The 17,249-nt window shown below is 45.5% G+C and overlaps 1 protein-coding gene across 4 annotated transcripts in view; it reads left to right on the forward strand.

Annotated features, from left to right (window-relative positions):
• MYO10 (myosin X) overlaps window positions 1–17,249 on the forward strand; it is a 96,138-nt gene that overhangs the window by 30,889 nt on the left and 48,000 nt on the right. The window contains exon 1 of one of the 4 annotated variants that reach the window (XM_080679458.1): window positions 116–286. The exons of 1 other annotated variant lie outside the window; for it this stretch is intronic. Coding sequence is in view for 1 of the 3 variants with exons in the window: in XM_080679456.1 (XP_080535582.1) it covers window positions 3,525–3,557 (33 nt within the window). In the remaining 2 variants the exon portion in view is untranslated. 2 more of the 4 variants (XM_080679459.1, XM_080679456.1) reach the window with 2 other exon arrangements.

Raw genomic sequence — 17,249 nt, forward strand, 5'->3', positions numbered from 1 at the left:
AAGGTTCTTTGAGCATTTGTCAGTGCATAGAAGGTGGTTGGTTGCTTTCCTCCCCCAGTCAGGAACTATCCCGCCAGCCTCGCCAGGCTGGACTTTCTTTCAGTAGGAGAGTGAGGAATGAATTAAGCAAGCAGAGCCCAAGACACCACATAAAAGACTGGGAACACCGGCCAGCTGCAGAAAGCCGGTTTTTGTGTCTGTCGGCTCACAGGCTCCTGGTCCGGACTGCTAACGATGCGGCCATTTACTGGGGACAGAAACTGAAGGGGGGGACCAGACACCCAAGGTAGGGGTTTTACTCTTACTTGCACTGCTTAAGAGTTGTGTGTACCTTGCCATGAATGCGATCGTGTAAAATTTTGCAGAGGACCTTTTTTTAAACCTCAGGGGAACAGATTTTGCCGTCTCTGTGAGCACCATATTTAGTTTCTAAATGTATGGGTAAGTGCTGATTTTGATCACGTGTACTAATACTAATGCTTTGTAAAAATCAAGGACATGACAGACTTACCAGATAAGGCACTGATCATGCAACATGTTTTTGGAGAAGGAATTCATCTCTTAGAAGGAAAGATAATTTTTCATATTATTTTTGAATGGCAGTCAGCCAGAGGTGAAGCATTGAGAGTGAAGTTTTATTGCACCCGATAAAATGTGGATGGTACGTTTTCGCAGGGGGGGATTGTGAGTGGTGGTTCCTTTTATTTCAAAAGAGTTCTCTTCAGAAGTTTATGCACTACAGTCATGCAGCTTCTCCTTGCCTTGTGCTTTATATGACTAAGAAATCTGCACAAGGATAACCATCTCTTTGTAAATTATCTTATAAACTGGTTTCTGCACAAGTACGGGAATGGGGGAACTTACTGGAGCTGAATGGTCATTTGGTGAATATTCTGTGCTTGTTTCACGAGTTTACACATGCCGGGATTTTGCAATCTGCCTGGAGAAACCTGATAAGGCACGTTTTGTAGAGATTCCCTGATTCCCCAAAGTAAATGTCTCCAAAGAAAAGAACATAATAAAGAGAGACTGAAATGCTAATCCCTTCCTCTAGGGGACACATGAATGTGTTCAGTTGATTTCTATTCAGTTGCTAAAAGTGCCTTTTAAGAGAGTCACAGTTTTAAATGTGAAGAAGGTGGTCTTTCAGATTAAGTTGAGTTACATTTAAAAGAAACGAATAATAATGTGTCTGACGGCTACTTAGCTCAATCTGCTTTTGCTGAGATAATTTGTAGTGCTACGTGAAAACCAAATGTTAGATGGTTTTACTTTTTTACCATCAGTTTTTAAAAAGTTAATAGTAATTATTGCGACATAAAATTAATTACACCGTAAGAGAAAGGCTGAGAGTACGTCCTGGGAAAGATTTCTGCCTCTCCTATAACGTTTTCTCACCCTCATTTCTGTGTTTAAATATTGGGTCCCTGGTTCCATAATCCCATTGCTGTTTGCAAGAGGGTTTCATCTATGGATACACTCACTCTCTGGTGAGTAATAGTTCACTCTCTCCAATGAGTGCCATGGCGTGTTAAAGGGTACATTCAGGAAGACACCACCCAGTCTGCCCTGCTCGCTTCCCTCCCGGGGTGCTAGCTGGTAAAACGGGGTAAACGTTTTCCGCTGCGCCCACTTTGTCAATAGCCATGGCTCCTCACTGCATCCCTGGGGCTGTGCATTTTACTTGGGCTGATCCTGATGAACTCTGGGTAGCACCCAAATAGAATCCCAGCCCCAGCTCATCTGTCTGTCTTTTGGTTGCTGTTGGTCTCCAGCATAAGTGGCCCTGTGTTAGCATTTTCACTGGCAGCCCCCAGGCCTCCTTAGTGGGTGATTTCTGTTAGTGACCTCAGGCTAAAACCCACCACCGCTCCCCCAGCAGGTTTGTGAAGGTCCAGTTTGAAAGCTGGGGTTCCCCTCATGACTCTGGAACAAAGGGCCGGGTTTGAGACAGTGCTGGGCTCCGCGCCTAAGCTCCCTGGGGCCTCACACGGCCCCGGGGGAAAGCCCCAAGCACCTGCCCTCTCCTCTGCGTCTCCCTGCGCTGGCCTTTGACCCTGGGGGAGGGCCCTGCTCCTGCCTCAGGTGGGCTCTTTCTGATACTCAGATATGCTGCTGAAAAGGTAGTAACAAGAATAAGAACCACCACAAGACTTACTGGGTTTTGTGGCCACCCCTTCCCAATAAAAAGGCAATACTTATAAAAATTAGGAAAATAGGCAAAATATCAAAAACCTTAAAATTACAATTATCCATAATTTCACCACCCAGAGACAATCCTATTTACATTGTGTTGTATATATACTTTTTTCCCCCCTTTACACTTGGGTCATAGTCTATCTTGATTTTATAACTTACTTTAAAAAATATTACTATGTCTTAAAATATTCCCATGCTTTTTTTCATGACTATAGAATTCTCCTAGTAGCTATACTTTCAGTCAAATTTCTATTATTGGATTATTTCCATTATTTGTTTTAAGCAGTGTCGCTATATTATAAATGTGTATCAGTGTGCACAATCAAGACTGTTTCCTTAAGGTAAAGTCTCAGAAGTCGATTTGCTAAATCAGCATGCACATTATGGCTTTGATGTATACAGACACGCATGGGCAAACTGCTCTTCATTAAGGCAACAATAAACAGGAAAACAGTTTTTGCAACATTTAAAACCATGGATTTATAACCTTAATAAATAAAGAGACCTTACAAATCAATAAGGAAATAATACAGATTTTAATAGGAAAATGAGTAAAGCACATAAATGAGAAGTTTCCAAACGGTGAAATACTAATGGAAAATATCCTGACAACGTCAGTGGTATAGTCAAAGAAATGAAACTTAAAATAGTGAGATACCTTTGCCAGTGGGAAGGTTGAATGAGCTGTTGGTTTGTGTTGTTTTTTTAACAACACTTCCCAGGGTCTGTAAATAGTTAAGAAACTACGATTAATGCACTCTGGAGCTGGGGGTTTAAATTGTGTCAGCCTTTCTGATGGGCAATCTCTGTCTTCTTGATTTAACTTTTCTTGCCTCCCTGGGACAGTATTCTATCAGATTTTTCTCTCTTGTGCTGTCACAAATTCCTTCTTCTGGGATTCCAGCTCCTTGATCACGCTCTCTTTGTACTAAGTACATCTAAATATTCTAATATAATATTAAATATAGAAATTATCTATATATATAGAATAAAGGGAGGTGAGTGTGAATAGGGTTTTCCTTTGAACAGTCATTTTTCACAACCAAACATTTCTACAAAGAGTCCCTGCCCACTTTCTTACAGCTAATGTTGTGCCATCCAATCTGCCCTGGCCTCTCTCTTGCAGAAAGCTTCCAGGTGCGGTGTTCTCCGCCCGGCCCTCCTAATCCCCACCCCCGCCCCCAGGCCTGTGACTCTCGCAGTCACCGCCTCCTTCCTGGCACCTCTCTGCCGGAGCATCTCCCCCTCCCCCCTCACTCTTGCTTGGTTCCCTGGATGGAGGCCTGGCCTCAGGTTCTTCCCGCACCTGTCCGGTTTCTAAAGGAATGCTCACTTCTCTCCTTCCACCCTCAGCCAATGTGAGTACCGTTCCTCTGTGTTTTTCCAGCCCAAAGCCCTCCTCCACGCCGTGGCCTCATAGTCTAGTTTTGTAATCTACTTTTTTTTTTTTCTAGTTCTCTAAAGTTTCTAGTTCTGTGCTGGTCTATGTCACCTGGCCAGCAATTCATATTGAAATGTGTTCAGAATTATATTTCACATTCTTTCCGTTTTGCCTCCTTTAACCATTTTTTTATTTATTGGGTCACAGTAGTGTCTCAGCCTTGGCACCACTGACATTTTGGACAGGACAGTTCTGTGCTGGGGGCACTTCCTATGCATCCCAGGATGTGTAGCAGCAGCCCAGGCGCCAGCACAGCCCCTCCCCCTGGTGTCTCCATGCCCCAGGGGACACAGTTACCCCTGATTAAAACTCACTGGGTTAAGGTGTCAATGTTGATTATTTCTTATTTTTCCCCTTCTTTTTATGCTCAGTAAAAATGGCATCTATATGCAATTCAGTTTTTATTACAGTTCTCGTTAGGGCTTTTGAACCCTGTGCCTTACTATGGAATATATGGTGAAAGTAGAAAATTGAGTAGCATTTAACATTTTCCAGATGTACTGAGTCATTAAGTTAAACATATATTATTATTTCCTTTCCTAGTAAGTGATAGTAGAAATTTTACTTGTGGCGGAGAGGGGGTGGGGGCTGGGCACCCTTAGCATCAGCATGCCCTGCAGGATTACGTAATTGCTCAGTGCTATCCACTTTCTCAAATGAATGGCTGTCCTAGTTTCAGCCACTGTGAAAGGACAGAACAGCTCATTAAAGGGTGCCACATGCTTCGTTTGTCAGTATTTGACTTAAAAGGGAATACTGTTTGGCTTTGGAATTATAGTGTGATAGACTCCAAGTTTGCCTTCATGAAATGAAAGAAAAGTACCCCAGTTAAAAATATTGTCGCATCTCTCCACCCCCACACACCTGCTCTTCTGTGTGTTTATAATGATGAAAACTTCACTAGCAGCAAATGTTTTAGATACTCTTGAGTGAAGCTTTTAAAAGTCTCTTTAATACATTTGGATAGCTGGTTTTTAAGCTCTGGGCTAGGGAAAGGACAAGGGTTTGAATGTGAAATCTTTGTAGGCATACCTTAATCTTGTTTTTGATGGGACAGTTTAAGGTTATTACAATTACATAAGTAGAAAACCAAGACCAGTTTTGCTGAGCCAATTAATAAATCCCACAAGATAATTAGAGCTAAAGGTAAAGCTTGTTTAATATGTTCATTGTGGCTTGAGAAATGGCAGAAGGAAAACGGGCCTGGCCCCCTTCCATTTCCTCCTTTGTGTGTTTGTTTTGGTATTAACTCTGAAACACTGGCCTATATGTGTTTGACTCACTGACTTTATTTCATCAATGCCAAGAAGGCTTCGACTATTCCATTTATGTTGGACCTCACAGCTGGCGCTCTTGGAGCCTCTTCATCAGAGGTACCTTGAAAATTAGGGGAATACGGTCCTAAGCAGAGGTGGGCGGGCAGCGGGCGATGTCACTTGATTTGCAGTTCCTGGATTCTGGACACAGCCTGTTAGTCCGCAGGGCCAGCGGTGTGAAAGGTGCAGGAAGTTTAAAAAACTGCAAAGCTTGATGTCACTGACCCATCTCTCGGACCAGTCTCCTTGCATCCGAGAATAGGCCACTGCTGCTCAGGGGCCCCCTCTGTGTGGGGCTGTGCTGAGGCAGGTCCTGGTTTACACAGACTTGGGGCCTTGCCAGTGTCCACAGTTCAGGCCTTTCCCTTCTCATGCTCTTTTAACAGATTGACTGCAGGACAATTGCCGCTTGTTCCCCATTACTCACCTGGCCTGCCCACAGCTCATGCACTCTTCCTTGTTACAGCATGTTGACCTAAAGGGTTTAAATCGCTGAGAAGGCAGTTTGGGAATAGTGGCAGGGCCTTGAGCAACTGGCCTGGGTGCCCAGGCTTTTTTGTTCTTTGTTCTGGTTGTGTTGGTGAGCATGCCTAAAGCACAGGCTTTAGGGTACAGCCTAGAGGCGGCACGGATGTGCAGGTGTAAATGAATAAACCTTCTAGACCCTCTGACGTTGAATATTAACTGTATTGAGGGGTGGGTGCAAGTTAATAAAATGGACAAGGGAGTGAAGAGAAGAACCGATCATGTCTGAATTTTTCCTGTTTCTGTTCATTATATTGCTGTCTGGCCTTCGATCATTGATGAGGGAACGTGGACAGACTGAGGAGGGGTTTTTAGAGTTCACCAGTGTTTATAAACAACTGGTCCTGTGTATCCTGGTCCCCTAGTTTGATTGCCTTTATCACAGAATTAATTAATTAATCAATTTTTATTTTGAATCACAGAATTTAAACTCTAATTCAACATCTCTTCCCCCCCAACCCCCTCAAGCGCAGTGACACTGTAGCAATCACTGAACTTGGGCCTGTTTTTCTACATATTCCAGGGCATAAAGCTTTCATAATTCTCAGAGAACAAGTCGACTTTGTGGCTACTTGCTGGGGAAGAAGGCAGCCCGTCATCCTTCAGGCAGTGTGTGGTTGATGGGATGACTCTACGGGTTGTTCTCCAAACGGTTCAGGATTGAATGACTGATGAAGATGTAGACATGGGCGGCGTGTCTCATGGGACTGGGTGAAGTTTTATAGGAAATGCCGTACCACTGCCTTTCACCCGCCACAGGTCTGTCATTTAAGAACCCCGTTTTCTCCTCGATGGAGTAAGGGCAGATCACCCATGTTTAGGGTGGTTAAACTGATCATGTCTGGATCCTCGTTCAGACTCTGGCTCACAGTGGCCACTGATGGTCATGGTGGCTAATACATAACAATGATTATACTTGTCATTATGGAGAGAGGCAAGGGATGTGTCATGACAGAGACCACTGATGCTAACTGTTGTGTGGCTCTCCCAGCCTAACCTCCTGGGACTCGTCACTTAACTTATTCCCCACTGACTGAACTCAGCACCTCACCCTCCACTGGGATTTAGGAGGGACATGCATTCGTTTGGGGGTTGGTGTTGAGAAAGATAAATAAATTCATGGGGAAAGGATGATCAGAACCCTGGGACTGTTCTTCACACCGGAGAATGGGGACTTTGGTTTGGTAAAGCTGGTTGGATCACTAAAGATGTGGGTGAAATACGTAATTCTAAGGGCGGGTGAGGAGAAAGTTTTATTGTCGCACGTGTGTTTCCTGTCTGTCTTGGATCATTCTAGGAGCATGTTTGCTCTCTGTCATTTTTTATTTTGTACCGTTTTGCTGAGTCGCTGAAGTAGTCTTCAACTTGAAACTCTTTCCTGCATACTATTGCCCAGGCACAGTGTCCTGAAGAGAAGTGCTGGGTTGCAGATGAGCGAGCAGTTCACCCCGAGGGGCAGGTCCAGTCGCTCACTGGGAACCCTGGTCTCTGATCTGCGATGCTCAGAGTGCAGCCTCAGCCAGTCCTTTCCAGGCCCTGGGGTGGGAATACCCTGGCCTCCGAGCATCGCCTGACCTCCTGTTTCCTAGCAACTCCCAGCTGCTCAGTGGAATATGTGGTGGTGTTCCTCATTTCTACGTTACAGATATTGGCTGCGTCTAAGGCTGGCTACTTTCCCATTAGGCCTTGCCGACATCCACTTTAATACATGAATAAGCAAGAGAAAGGAGTCCTAGAAAGTTGGGCTAACCCGCATCCCCTCCCCACCAGGCCCCCTTTTCCTTCTGGAAAGTAGAATCCACCGAGGACTTGCCCATACATTTCCAGTTTTCTCAGGGCAGACCCGTTCAGCAGTTTCCAAGTAAGATTCTCCATTTGATTTTTTTTTTTCTGCTAGCCCAACCTATACTCATGAATATTTATAAATCAGCTACATCCATTCTCAAAGAGATAGCTCTCTCCTTGGCTTTATTTTATTTATTTTTTATTTTTATTGTTAATCCTCATCCCAAGGATATTTTTCTCCTTTTTTTTTTAAGAGAGAGTGGAAGGGAGTGGGGAGACAGAGAGAGACACATCAGTTGGTTGCCTCTCACCAGCACCCTGACCAGGCCCGGGGATTGAGCCTGCAACCGAGGTATGTGCCCTTGAACAGAATTGAACCTGGGACCCTTTGGTCCTCAGGCCGACTCTCTATCCACTGAACCAAACTGGCCAGGGCCTTGGCTTAATTTTTTTAAGCAACTGGAGAGTGGTCACTTCATCTCAGTACCTTCCTGTGTACAGGTGCTGATGGGATGGGGTCATTTCTCAGGCCCCTTCCAGCTCTCAACTAACATGAATCCAGTGGACTTATGCTGTTTCTGATAATTGCCATCACTTTGGTTTATGGCTCAGATTTTTTTTGAGGTGCTCATTTTATTTTTCACACTTTTCATGGCAGCTCAAACTCTTCCTTCCCAATTTGGCTTTTTACTTATTTGTCTCTGAGAACCATTGTTTTCTTCTGTATTCTAACTTAAAAAAATTTGGCGGGGGGAATTTTTGTCTCTGAATTCAAACATGTCAAAGCAAGAACCCATGCTAGTATGCTCTCCTGGTGATATCTGTAAACTGGTTTGTGCTGCCATGGTGACTGGTGACCCCACCCCATCATCTCATTTATAGAGGAAGAAACTGAGATGAAGTGGAGCTTTATATTAATAATAGAGGAATATGCAAATTGGTCGGGACGCCCTCACACAACGACTGAACAGCAGGCTGCGTGGGGCAACCAGGCCGGTGGGGGTCAGTTGGGGGCGACCAGGTTGGTGGGGGAGGCAGTGAGGGGCGACCAGGCTGGCGGGGGGGGGGCAGTTAGGGGTGACAAGGCTGGAAGCAGGGGACAGTTGAGGGTGACCAGGCTGGCAGGGGGGTAGTTAGGGGCGATCAGGCTGGCAGGGGGGGCAGTTGGGGGCAACCAGGCTGGCGGGGGGGGGGGCAGTTAGGGGCGATCAGGCAGGCAGGCAGGTGAGTGGTTAGGAGCCAGAGGTCCCAGATTGTGAGAAGGATGTCTGTCTTCCGGTTTAGGCCCTATTCCTGGGATCAGGCCTATACTGTCGGACATCCCCTGAGGGGTCCTGGATTGGAGAGAGTGCAGGCTGGGCTGAGAGGACCGCCCCCCCCCCCCCCCATGCATGAATTTTGTGCACTGGTCCTCTAGTAGAAGTAATAACTGGCCAAGCACTGAAAATGCACGTTTGACGAACTCTCCTGGCTGTGGGCGAGGGAGAGTGTTTGGCCGCTTCTTTCCTTCCTCATCCTCTGCCTTTCATTTTCTACCTCGGCATCCTATCGATCTCACAGAGCCCAGGTGCCAGCATAAGGGACTTGCAAAGTTCCAGGGCCCTTTTGGCATTTGAATGACTGATGTCTTGCCTGAGTCTACAAAGAGGGACAGCTGCCTCCTAATTTGTATTTCTCTTCTAATTTGTATTTCTCAGCGGGATTTTCACAGTGAGTCTGAATAAAGGGACGATGTATGACCTGTTCAATAGGGTGGACTGAGAAACAGAAATGTTAATAAGGATGAATAGAGTGAGATTAGGGTTTCGTTAAGATAAAAAGGGTTTAATTACGAGCATTAGATAAAATGGCAATAGGTCATATCCCAGAGGGAGGCAGCTCTAAGGGTTGCCAGATGGGATTTACGCCGGGGGTTGGACCTTCTGTTTTCTTTATTTACACCGAGGATTGGCCCTTCTGTCTTTACCTGGGCTTTTGGGTTGATTTAGAACAAGTCTTTAGTTCCTTCCCTTCCTCCCTGCTCCCTTCTTCTTGGTGTTTTTCTGAGTCTCTTTCAACACATACTTATTGACTCTCAGGATCAATTTTTTTTTTAAATATCTTGAACTACTGAGAACTCCAAATGTTAAATTTATGTGACCTATCCAAAATTTAAATTTGTCTCTCCAACTCAACCTCTCATCTTTCTGTTGTTTTTACTCCCTAATTGGGGTGGACGTGCTCCTTTTCACCACACAGGCCTCTCAGTCCCTTCGTTTCTCGTGGTTTCCCCATGACCCCCCTGTAGAATTTCATTATTCCCTTGCCTCAATTGGATTGATTGGTGGGCCTTTTAAAAACTTTATAAAATTGGAATATAACATACCTATTTTTTAAAAGCGATCAAATTCTAAGTGTGCAACTTTGAATGAACACAAAATGAGTCCAGACACAAAACAACATCCCGGATCAGGGAGCTGGTGAACCATTCATTTAGTCATGAACTTGCGGCTTCCGGATTCATTGACCTCTCCTCCCTCCAGATTGCCAGCCCTGTCTGGATAGTGCCCACGTTCCCCTCTCTGGTCCTATAGTGTTGCCAGTCATCGAGCATTGTCCTTTTTGATTGGTCCTGGTTCACATTTGTGCCAGCCTAGGAAGAGGAGGGGGCCTCCCTGCTCCCCCACCCCACTCACCCATGCTTTCCCACACTCCGGAACCTGATGTCAACCTTCCCACTCCTGCATGACCTCACCGTGCAATCCACCACAGGACTGAGAACATCTGTCATTATCCAGCTCACCTGCCTTTCTCCATGGCACCCTGTTTCTCATTGTCTTCCTCCCTCTGGCAAGTCCTCACTGTATTCTGAGAACCACATTCCTAAAATAACCCCATCCCAAGGCCATCTGGCTCTTTGGCTGTTTGAGGGGAGGCCACAACCTAGTGGTTCTCACTGTGGCCAACAGAACCTGGGCCCATGCATTCTGTCTTTGATTCTCACTTCTCTGACCTAGATTTGAACTTGACCACAACTCTGTGATGTCCATCTGGCTTTGGCATAATATACCAGCTTCTGTGGCCACTGCTGACCTCTGCTCCATTGTTGATTTGCCTTTTGAGACTTACCAGCATTAACCACTATACAGTTTTAAGCTAGACACTAACCTCTCATGATCACCATGGATCTTGGTCTTCTGGAGTTTCAGCCTGTTCCCCACTGGTGTCCCCTCCTTCCCTTTTTCCACAGGATCTCTTCATTGTCTGCAACACACACATGCTAACCCCTCGGTCTCTTTCTGGGCAGACTCGGACTCTTTAGCAACAAGACACAAAATAACTGGACCACCACCCTGGCTGGTGTGGCTCAGTGGATAGAGCGCCAGCCTGCAGACTGAAAGGTCCCAGGTTCGATTCCAGCCAAGGGCACATGCCTGGGTTGCAGGCTTGATTCCCAGTAGGGGGCATGCAAGAGGCAGCCGATCAATGATTCTCTCTCATCATTGGTGTTTCTATCTCTCTGTCCCTCTCCCTTCCTCTCTGAAATCAATAAAAAAATATTTAAAAAAATAGAATAACTGGACCACCAGTGAGCTACACAGTTTGTACACGTAAGTATCACATTTAATACTAAGCGCTTGTTTAAGAGGCTCTGCAATGTCGGGGCTTTGCATAGATGCCTCTGTGATTCTCTTGGTCCTTCAACCATCCCATCCTCACAGCACATCCGTATTCACTTCTTTCAACAGATAGTTTGTGACTACCTGTTGTGCCCTTGAGAGGATGCATTACAGAATAAAGCAAACAAAGACCTTGGCATCTTAGAGTAAACACCAACTCCTAAATGGAATGCAGGCCGTGCCTAAATGGGTTGCTCTTTTATTAGGAAGGAAAAAGTTTTTCCCAGGAGCCCCTGAGTAGGTTTGCCTCATATTTCCCTGTTTCTAGGGCCAGACGAGCCTGTGGCTGAGCCTCACTCCACAGGAAGCTAGGAGAGCATCTGGCAAAGGTGAATGGGTTTGCAGGGTTGGCGTGAGTGATCTCATTCCCAGGCCAGCTGCCCTGAGTACAGTGGGCATTCCATGAACAAGTGAGGGTTGAGTAAAACTGTTATCAGAGAAATGCGTGGATGGTCTTTCTCCCTTGCTAGTGGAAGTGGGGTGCTTGGGGTGCCGCTGGAATAAGCATTTCCAGAGGCCCCCACTTTCCCCATGGGAGAATGACATGTGGTTGAAAGCTTTATTTTTGTGGAATTACATTTCTGGGTTTGCCAAGTCCCATTTCCCTTAACCCAGTGGTCGGCAAACTGTGGCTCGCTAGCCGCAGTTTGCTGCTCTGTTGACTAATGAGCTTGCCGACCACTGCCTTTATCCAATCCTGGAAGAGGTGCAGTTGAGGATTCAGTAGAGCTAGAAGCAAAGCCAGCATCCGGAGTTTTCTTTCCACGGTGGAGCTGGGTCCAGTGTAGCATTAGGCTAGTTGCATTCCATCATTCCATTGTGTAGGGCCCACATGGATGCTGGTCACGTGGGCGAATGCAGGAGTGTGAGAGCTCCGCAAGCCAGGAGTCAAGAGAGCAAGAGCACAGGTAGGCAGGAGAGCAAACTCCTTTGTTTAGGAGCCTAAGGTATCTCAAATCTTCCCCCACTTGCAGTGGCCATGCCCATTCTGGCCAATTACCTGTTCCCAGGTGTGGCTGACAGCCAAGTACATTTCTTATTTCACCCAGACTTTACTGGGCAAGCCTACAATATTTGGCCTTATCTTTGCTCCTTTCCTTTTATTAATTACTAGAGGCCTGGTGCACAAAATTTATGCACTGGGGAGGGGAAGAGGGGAGAGGTCCCTCAGCCCAACCTGTGCCCTCTCGCAGTCTGGGAGCCCTTGGGGGATGTCCGACTGCCGGCTTAGGCCTGCTCCTGCCACCACCGCTGCACTCGCCAGCCGTGAGCCCAGCTTCTGGCTGAGTGGCGCTCCACCTGTGGGAGCGCACTGACCCCCAGGGGGCAGCTCCTGCGTTAAGCATCTGCCCCCTGGTGGTCAGTGCGCATCATAGCGACCGGTCATTCTGCCGTTCGGTCAATTTGCATATTAGCCTGTTATTATATAGCCTTAGGTTAAATTATAACGGTATCACAACTTTAGATGAGGAGTGGAGGGTATGAAGATGGAAAGATTGAAATACAAAAAATGTCTGTATTTTATCTTGTGTACAGTTTGGAGAACTTTTAGTCGGGATGTGATGTCAGATTTTGGGATAGACATTTTGCACTTGTAAGTATTGAGGAAGAATTTAGATAAAATATATTTTCCTTATCTATGGAGCCTGGTACTTTATTTAATATTAATTAATAATACATAACAATAGTAGATTTGTGTGCAGACAAATGTAAAAATAATTCTTAAAAGCAGTACTCAGTTTGACATTGGTACCTTCTAGAGCAGCACTTACTTCTTAAACTATGTGGTGAAAGAGCCATTCTTTTTTATTGTTGCCAGTTGGTGGTGCACTGTTACTTTTGAATACAAGAAAAATTAAGCAGCCTTGTCAAATTGCTGTGAAGCTCCTAAGTGCTTCCTCCCATTATGGTAGACGTCTCATCATAGACGGCAGCCATCACAGGCCACCTTGGAGTCGTGCCCTTCTGGCTTTGCTAGCAGGAGGAAGAGCACAGAATCTAGGTATAGGTCCTAGTGCCTACTAGTCACGTGACTGGACCTGTCACTCAGGCTGTATCTGCTCACTTCCTTCATGTATATAAGGGAATGATATTTCTGGCTTGTCCACTTGCCTCAATTGGGTTCTTTGAGATTTAATTAAAATTCTTGGTTGGAGTAACCCCTATTTAAATATTAGGTACCATTTATTTGCTGTTTCGCTTTAAATTCAGGAAGGAATTAAATTCAATATTGAGACTTAAACGCCAGCTCCTCTGTTAGCGATCCAGGGGTCCCCTATTTGCAGGGACACCCTGTGGCAGAGGTTATCCACAGGAAAGCCCCAGGCACCTTGGTCCCCAAGAGGGGAGGGGCAGGCGTGAAGATTGGGAACTTCCTACCGTTTCCTGGGGATTCACAGGTGGGCGGGAGGCAGAATGGGAGCTCTGCATCCGCTGTGTGCAGGAGAGGAGGGAAGGAAGCCCAGCAGCGTGCAGTATTCTAAGGAGAGGAAGAGAAGTCCGAGCTGCAGGTGCACAGGCGGTCCTTAAAATCAGGAAACCGGAAAGGAATAAGAATGGAGAAAGACATTTGGAGGAGGGTGGGCTTGCATTCTTGCAGCTCAAGGAAGCATTGGACCAAGTGTTACATACTGTGGTTTTCAGGCCATTTGTAGGTTTTGGAAACAAGTATGTGACATGGGACAATGGTAGCTGAGATTCAAAGGAGTATATGTCCCAGGGATGCAATTAAAGAGAAAGTGCTTGAACTGCACTTTGGGGAGCTTTAGACTTAGCCTTTCCAAGCATAGATTTGCCACGTTGGGGGTGGGGGAGGGGAGAGAATCAGAGTGTGTATTCCCTCTTCAGTCTAGCTTTCTTACCAATTCCCCCAATGGTGCTCTATTTCAATGTTAACATAAGTGCTGAAGAATCGGGGTTCAGTGATTGCTAAAAAACCAACAAACATCCTAAGAATCTTTTGGAGTGACTTTGGAAACTAAATAGAAGTTTATTAGGAAAAATTAAATTAATATATTTTGTTGAAGAATCATTGTCTTGATTTGAAGTGGATGGAAATTCTTCATGCCCTAATACATTTGTCTAGAGTCTGTTTGTTAGTCTCCTGAAAACTACTCATGGGGTCTCTTCTGTTTCACATTTGGGTGTTTTTCATCATTGGATGCTAGATATTGTTTTTCATAAGAAGTGATATATTTCATTTTAGCCTCTATATAAGCCTGGCAATAAAGTGGTCTTGCAGTTCATCTATATAAAGCGTTCTCTGAATATGAAACCGAAGTAAATAAAATTATAACTTCTTAGGCAGGCAGACATCCCCTGAGGGGTCCTGGACTGGGAGAGGGAGCAGGCTGGGCTGAGGGGAACCTACCTCCCCCCCTTTCGCTGCCCCCCCCCCCCACCAGTGCAAGAATGTCATGCACCAGACCTCTAGTAAAATTATAACTTTAAGCTTGCTGTTCTTTCACTGGTCCAGGTAGACCAGGGGCTCAGCCTAATTTAGCATTTGAAAAATAATATGAGTCAGATAGGAAATTAAAATTCTTCCAGTAGCCACATTTGAAAGTATAGAAAGGAATTAGTTTTGTGAAGTTAGTTTTAAAAATATATTATAGCCTGGTATGTCCCAAATGCTGTCATTTCAACATAGTAAATTTCAAAATTATTATTGAAATAACTTACATTATTTTTTTGCTCCCCCCCCCCCCCCCAATCTGGTGTATAATTACCTTTAGCACGTAATTTCCATTTGCACTGTTTGAATGCATTCTTTTGCCTGGCTTTCATTCTCTGATTCAGGCCTGCAAGTTTTTTTATAGTAAATATTGTAGGTTTTGCCACTGTGGTGTGAAAGCAGTCACAGACAATGCATGGCTGTGTTCCAAGGAAACTTTATTTAGAAAAACAGGTGGCAGAGTTGATGGGGCTGGGAGTTGTAGTCTCCAACCTCTGCTCTAACGAAATGAATTCAGTGTATTGTCTTATTTGCGTTTTAATTCACAGAAGTTGATTTCTGTTTGGGCCTAACGTCCACTACCAGGTTAGCTATTGTGATGCATTTCATTCAAGAATATTCAGGAAAAGTGCGCCAGGAAACAAACTCCATTGTTAAGAGTGAATGCTTGGGAACCGCAGGAACTCTCCCTCCCCCTTTTCCTGAGTGGCCCCAGCGGGACAAGCAGTGTGCGGGCTGGGAATCACGCTCCTGCTGCCGGGGCATAAGCATAAGCTTTATGACCCTAGACCAGGTAATTAACCTCTCTGTGCCTCAGGTTATACATCCGTAAAATGGGGTGATGATAATACCTACCTGATACCGAGTTGCTGACATTAAATAAAAGCAGCATGGCAAAGCAAGCATAGTGCCTGACATATAGTAAGCACGGGAGGTACATGGTAGCCTTCACAGGGACTGCTGCCAGGACTGCTGTGGCTACCATTACTAGGACTGTTGCTACTGTAGTATAAGTGCTGCTGCTGCTGCTGCTTCCACCACCACGGAGGTTCATATATAGAAGCCAATCCATGCACCGGAACAGAAGCCTTTCGACTTGATCAACCATCCACAGATGATCCTAGCAGCTGCACACATGGTGTCACTTTGGACTTGTTGATCAGTATCTTAGGGAAGCTTTGACAGAATCTGTAGGGATTCTGATGTTGGAAGTGGGTATCTGTTGCTTCTCTGGGTTGGTAACTACTGTGGATGTGGCGTCAGTCGCTCACATTCTTTGGACCTACTCAATGGAAGAACTAGTGTCCCATGCACCTCACAGGGGGGTAGAGATGAGCACATGATGTCTTGTATAAGTTCTTCAGAAGGTGTGAAGTGCTGGGCAACTGTTAGCTAATGGCATTTCCTGAATGGTTGCTCTCTTTGCCTTTTGTCACACGTTTAATTTGATCAGCGTGGTCTGATGGAATTCATAGCGTGGTTATAAGGATTAAGTGAGATCATACATGTGGAGTGCTTAATTCTACGTTAATGGAAACAGTTCCTGTTCAAGGTGTAGGTAGTGCTATTTTTTAAAAGAGATTTTTAAATTGATTTTTACAGAAAGAGGAAGGGAGAAGAAAAGAAAGGGAGAAACATCGATTGGTTGCTTCCCATACACCCCTGACTGGGGATCAAACCTGTAACCTGGGCATGTGCCCTGATCAGGAATCGAACCAGCAACCCTTCAGTGCCCAACCAACGGGGTCACACCAGCCAGGGCAAGACTTTATAATCCAAATGGGAGTTCACATGGATATGCAAACATATGTGACATGAGAGAAAGCCTGGTCAAGGCCACCTCATGTGCCGGGAACCCAGGGAAAGGGGGTCACAGATAGCATTACTTGTTGGCTGCATCAGGAACAGTTTATTGAAGAAGGAACATCTGAGAAACTGATCAAACTCAACAGGGAAAGACAAAGGGAGAACATTTGAGGTGGCGAGGCTAAGGCTGGTTCAGCTGAGGTAAGGCAGGAAGTGAAGATTTCAGTCCAGAAACAGTTATCTATAATCTGGCTCAAATGTAGGGTGTGTGTAGGGGTGTACTGACTGGGGAGGTAACATAATGGAGTCGGGGGGGGGGACCTTTATAGTGCAGTTGAAGCCTTTGTGTTGATTTGGGTGTGCTGGGAGTTTGTGAACAGAAGTAGTGGGACCAGCTGTGCCTTAGACAGATGTTTTCGTTCTTGGGTATGTGTACCTGCATAGACTTTCTGTTCAGATTTTTCCTTTCCCATTAAGTAGTGGGGTTTGTGTGGCTCAGAGGTGAGCACACCAGCTTTAGCTGTAACAGAGCTGGCGTTTCCCGCTCAGGGTATAACTGTTGGCTGGCAGGGGTGGTGGGAAGGCTGTGCTTGGGGAGTGAGTAACTTCAGGACTGACTCACGGCTTTTGCCAGTCATGTAACCATGTTGCTCCCGGCTTCTCACCTGGGAGGGCATTGCCCTTTCTCCAGGGAAAATTCGTTTCTGCCTCTGCCACCAAAATGCGAGAATTAGCAAGATGGCAAGGACTGTGTCCAGTTCTCATAGCCCAGGAGAGGAACGGCTGCTGTAAGTACGAGGAACCTTCCTCGCCAGTTCTGTTGGCTTTTGTTTGCTGCCTGTTCAAGGTCAGGAAAATCGTATCGTTTTTAGTAACTATGCTTTTGAAAACTGTTCAAAGCCTGATACATTTCTTATCCAACATGTATTCACTGCTTTTTGGGAGTTTGATGGAGCAGAGAGAGCAAATAAAGATTGAGAGGCCTTACATCTTCTTTAATTAGTTTTTTGTTTTGTTTTGTTGTTAATTGGTAAGACTTTCTCAATCAGTATAGGGCTGGGAAT

This window comes from Plecotus auritus (assembly GCF_963455305.1).
Source record: "Plecotus auritus genome assembly, chromosome: 7".
Classification (NCBI taxonomy): domain Eukaryota; kingdom Metazoa; phylum Chordata; class Mammalia; order Chiroptera; family Vespertilionidae; genus Plecotus; species Plecotus auritus.